The sequence below is a fragment of the Python bivittatus genome, unplaced genomic scaffold (assembly GCF_059951505.1).
Source record: "Python bivittatus isolate LINGU-HERP-01145 unplaced genomic scaffold, Pbiv_v1 ctg000590_np1212, whole genome shotgun sequence".
NCBI lineage: Eukaryota > Metazoa > Chordata > Lepidosauria > Squamata > Pythonidae > Python > Python bivittatus.
The window spans coordinates 6,392,304-6,397,379 of record NW_028277086.1 but is presented as its reverse complement, the minus strand read 5'-3'; the positions used below and the strand labels follow the sequence as shown (position 1 = coordinate 6,397,379).

General features: G+C 43.7%; 1 protein-coding gene across 2 annotated transcripts; it reads left to right on the top strand.

Moving 5' to 3' along the window:
* Positions 1-816: 816 nt before the first annotated feature.
* On the top strand, positions 817-4,843 carry LOC103062761 (mas-related G protein-coupled receptor member H-like). 2 transcript variants are annotated; one of them, XM_088149288.1, is made up of 3 exons: positions 817-1,149; positions 1,269-1,373; positions 3,754-4,843. In XM_088149288.1, exon 3 carries the CDS (start codon positions 3,805-3,807, stop codon positions 4,720-4,722), a length of 918 nt encoding a protein of 305 aa, XP_088005414.1. In that variant the 5' UTR covers positions 817-1,149; positions 1,269-1,373; positions 3,754-3,804; the 3' UTR covers positions 4,723-4,843. The 2 variants fall into 2 exon arrangements, 1 of the variants encoding a protein (XP_088005414.1); XR_015797615.1 differs by having other exon boundaries at positions 817-1,373; positions 4,602-4,713.
* The last annotated feature ends 233 nt before the right edge of the window (positions 4,844-5,076 follow it).

Sequence of the window (5,076 nt, the reverse complement as noted above, 5' to 3'; positions counted from 1 at the left end):
CAGGCAAGTGTTCATGTGTTGCTCAGCCATGCAGAATAATTCTTCAATCAAAGAGGCAGGCATTTTGAGCATCACTCCATGGCCGTCTGGTAACACCTGTAAGGTTTGCCCCATTCGACAGAGAAACTCCCGTGACACGTGTGGTTCACAAAAGAGGTTTACTCATGCGTAACGTAGCAGTCACAAGCAACGCCAGGAAGGGCTTGGTACATTTACGTTACTCCTTTATAGTTGTCTCAATCCCCCCGCGGGGCCCGTTGCTAGGTTACATATTACAAATTAGATTGCAGATTGCCCCTGTCGTCCCCCCTTCTACTGGAATGGCCGGTTCAGCCCAGTTCTCCTGTTTCTTTGATTGTTGTTGCCTGTGGCATGGTCGTTGCCTTCGTTGGGGCTTCTGTCGCGCGCACAGCCGGGAGCATCCCCTCGGCGCTGATCTCTTCCTCAATTCCCGGCTCTCTCCTTTGTCCATAGCGCCCGCGGCCCTCTGGCTTAACACAAGGCATCCGCTCCAGATTAGTGAAGTGGCGCCAGGGGGCCCAATCATACGCTTGCGGTTTCGCCTTTCCTCTTTCTGCGCTGGCGCTCGAGCGGTGAAATTGACTAAAGCGCGGCTAGGCAAGTTCCTAGGCGTGTGGTGCAGGCTGAACCTGACAACACCGCTCCGATTGTTTTGGAAGACCTCCCCTTCTGATCCAATACATCCAGGCCCTGGAAATAGCATCTTCGTCTGCACAAGCCAGCACTGAGCAAGCATATAAACAAAGAGGAATTTGCAACGTGTTTAGCATGAAGACGAGAGAATCAGGAGCAGAAGTTCATGATAAAACTTCTCAGCTGAGGGGACCAGTCCAATTGAAATAACAATGGACTCCCCTTTTCTTGTCAACTCCCTAGGCTCATGACGAGCCTCCTCCTGCTACATCCACAGTTGGTGATTATCTTGAAAAGAGAAGAACCAGATCTTCTTATCACACGACGTTTCACACTGATTAGGCAAGACACAGAATATATTGAGTTGTGTCAGACTTTTAGCAAGATCTGCTTCCCCATCCAAGAAGAGAAAGAATATTTTCTGCAAAAGATCTCCTTACCATCGCCTGCTACTCCAACATTAAACCCTCTGAATTACCCTACTACACATCTAACGTATGTCAAATTTTGTACATTGTTAGCAAAGCTCAGTTTGTGTGGAACTCGCTGTTCTTCATCTGGTGAACTACAAATAACCTGAGGAGGACTTAAAACCCACGACATTTTCTCTGCAGGTTGTTCTGCTCTGGCCATCATCGGTTACTCCAGCCATCAGTACCATGACCCAGCAATCTTCTTCTCACCAACCTTGAAGACCCTGGACCAAGAGTTTCAGATAGGTAAGAAATTGGGAAGATCTCATCTAATTTAGACATATGTAAATGCAGTAATATTTGTCCACTTAACTAGTAATTTCTGCCCTTGATTTTTCATATCAAAATCTTTCTTCTCTTATTTATATGCTGATAGTCACCTAAGTCTCAGTTGTCTTTTTCTGGACTAACTTCCCAATCTAAGCCTAGCCTTCAAAACTGAACAGTGCAAATATCTCATCAGCAATTAAAGTATCTGAAAACCATAATTTTAACGGTCCTGATGCAAAGATGAGAGATGGCCCAACATTTTTTCCTTTTAGCTCACCCAACATTAATTTTTTCAAATACTTTGCCACCTGGTTCCATGATAAAGTTCTCCCTTTGTGATTGTGCATGAAGTAGGTGATTCCCACTCAGTCCCGGGAATTTTGCACTCACTCCGGGGACTGCAGAGTCTGGCATGAGAATCTCAACATTGTGCATTTCCTTCTCCCTGCATCTCCCTCTCCTTCAACCGGAGAAAAAACAGGGATACATGCAAGACATTTGGTAAGCTTAAACTTAAGCATCTAAGTACACGATGCACTCTTTCTGTTTTGGGACTGGATCTCTCTGACCTCCCAACATCAGCTGGTTTGGGAAATGAACTTCTCTTTCTTTTTGGCTTTCTGTGAGAGCACAACAAAGCTACCATTTCTCGTGGGATATCTGTACCTCGGCAAGTATGCAAGCTGTCCATTTTCTGCTGGGCAGGATCCCTCCCCTGAGGTCCCCTCCTAACTCCTGACCTCAAGCCAGAGATACTCCCTCTTCTTCCCATGGAGGCTGAGGGTCCTATTCATAGACCCCCTCTGGGTGTGTTTTGCAGAGTTTCCCCCCCTTCTGCCACACTCAGGGCACCAGGACACAACACTACCACGGTTGTAATATTGGGAAAAAATGGTTCCTGGCATAATTGCCCACATGCTGTCATTCTACGTTCACAGCTCACAAGGGAATATGAGATGCACCTTCGGCACGGTGGCAAGGCAGAGGTTTCATTCACACAGTTACAATCCTGCATCCACCACACATGTGTATTTCCAAACCATCTGATACCAAACACACTTAAAAACACAGAACAAAGAGCAGAAATGAGGAGACATACTAACAGCATACATTATCAGTTCTGTTTTGTTTTGTTTTCATGCTCTGGGCATTTTGGAGGATGGAGCACCAACTAGTGATGAGGTCTGGGGGGGGGCTGAATTTTGTGGGGTGCTTGTGTGAGGGTTACATCTTTATTGGTCAGCTGGAGGAAGCTATGTTTTGCTCATGGACTTGGAATTATCAGAATGGTGGAAATGCAAGTGATCACAGTTGATAATTGTGCACGTGTGGTTATATGCACTCCTAGAAGAGCACTTGTTACACTTCTACTCAGTGATCTGCATTGGGTGCCAGTTTGCTTCCGGGACCAACTCAAGGTGCCCATTTTAATCTTGGAAGCCCTTCATGGCATGGGGCTGCGTTACCTCAGGGACCCCGTCTCCCCAACTATATCAGCCTGACCCATCAGTTCTGGCAGACGAGGCATGCTGCGGATACCATCGGATAGAGGCGTACATTTCATGGGCCCCAGTTGTCAACACTTCTCTGCTCTGGAGCCCACCTTGTGGAATTTTCTCCTGCCCCCCCCCCCCCCGATATTAGATTAGCTGCATCCCTTTTGACCTTCTGGAAGTCCCTCAAGACCTGGTTATGTCCCCTGCCTTGGGTTCCCAGGAAACCATTCATGAGTTCGCTATTCTTATTCTCTCTTGCCCATGGTTTATATATTCGTTTTTTATCGTATTTATCATGTAATAACTATTTTTATATTTTTGATTGCTTGTTTATATATATGTTGTCTTCACTGGATTCCTGTAAGCCACTGTGATGGAATGTATCTCTGAAGAGGAGGGTGGATAGTAACAGAGAGGAAGGCTATCAGGAAGGGGGGGGGGCTTTCCAGGAAGGGAAAGGAGGCAAAAGCTGTGAACAAAGCATGTCCTGAGAGCTGGACAGTGAAACCAAGCATGTTGCACATGATAAGAATCATTTTTCCGGACAGTGGAGACAAATATATTCCTACTGGGAGATTTTGTTTTTAATTTATTTTATTGTAATTCCTTTGATTGTTGATCATTGTGAGGTGCCCAGGGTCAATGAGAGTCGGGTAGCATCCAAGTTTAATAAATTATTATTGTGGGTCGCACAGTCAGCCAGATGTTTAGATGGAATTTGGATTTTTGTCCAATAGTTATTATCATTATTGGCAAAGGTCCAAAAGTTGTCTCAGCCTGTCCACAGGGAAGAGAGAGATTAAGATATGACCACTTTTGGGGAATTATGGAATCCACTCTCCTTTCTTTTCCTCTAATAGGAATTGCCATTCTGAAAGAAGGGATTTGTGGAGCATTACAAAAGTCTCTTGATGAATTTCAGCCTGGCAAGCATGAATGCTACAGCAGATTATTCTGAGTATAATATTACCAATGATTTAGATGACTACCAAAATACATTCATCTATTCTACCCTACCCTCAGTCATGTTAATCATCTGCTGTATTGGAGTCCCAGAGAACGGAATTGTCATCTGGCTACTTGGCTTCCAGATTAAGAGAAACTCTTTCACTGTGCTGATTCTTAATTTAGCTATTGCCGACTTTGGGTTCCTTATTTCTATGGCTCTAAAATGCATTGATTTTTTTACATATTATATACCAGCAGGAATTCCCTGGCTCACCTTTATCTCATTGTTGTGGATTATGTATATCAATGGTCTATTTCTTCTGACCGCCATCAGCATTGACCGGTGTGTGTCTGTCCTCTTCCCAATCTGGCATCGCTGTTCCCGGCCAAAGCATTTATCCCCTGCTGTGTGTGGCCTCCTGTGGATCTGCTCTTTTCTCCTGACTGGAATTTGGAACATCTTGGAATATGCATTTGAATATGATGGCATCATGAGTTCTCATTTGCTTGTGCCTGCCGTGCTTTGCCTTCCATCGATCACAACCTCTACTGTGATCCTATTCCTCAAAATAGGTCTTAAACCCAAACAGAACAAACGGGGGAGACTTTTGGTGACCATCTTAATTACTCTTCTCTGTTTCCTGATTCTTACTTTGCCATTATATCTCTTTGTGTTCACTGTTAATTTTCTTGGAATCAGTTACGATTCTATATTTCCTGAATTGGATAACTATTTCTTTGTATGTGCTTGCTTAAACAGCAGTGTTAACCCAGTGATCTACTTTCTGGTTGGGAGAAGGAAAGGAGCTCAATCCAAGGAGAGCCTGAAGGTTATTTTTCAAAGAGTCTTCAACGAAGATGAAAGTGCTGGAAATTTGTAGAGTTCAAATCCACTTAATTCATCCTCTGTAAAATTATAATTTTAGAATGTCACTAATGATGGATATCACTTATCATGACAAAAATGTTTTTCTTGCTATAGAAATAAAAAATTAAAAGTTTTTCCCCCCACAGATAAGACAATGTTATTTGGCTTTATCTTGAAATTTGGCAAAAGATTTGGGAAGGCAGAATATTCCCTCCACTGCTATAGCTTATGTACCCAGAACCATACCAGAAAAATTATCAAAATGACTGTACCATAACTTAAACTCTGTTGCAGTTGAGTTTAATGATAGAGCTATATCTCAGGGATAGGGCAGAGAAATGGGTCCCACATTTGTCACCAAACTTAT

What these genes read in the sequence shown, in the direction of transcription:
- LOC103062761 (XM_088149288.1), top strand. Translation starts at nt 3,805, where the DNA reads ATGAATTTCAGCCTGGCAAGCATGAATGCTACAGCAGATTATTCTGAG.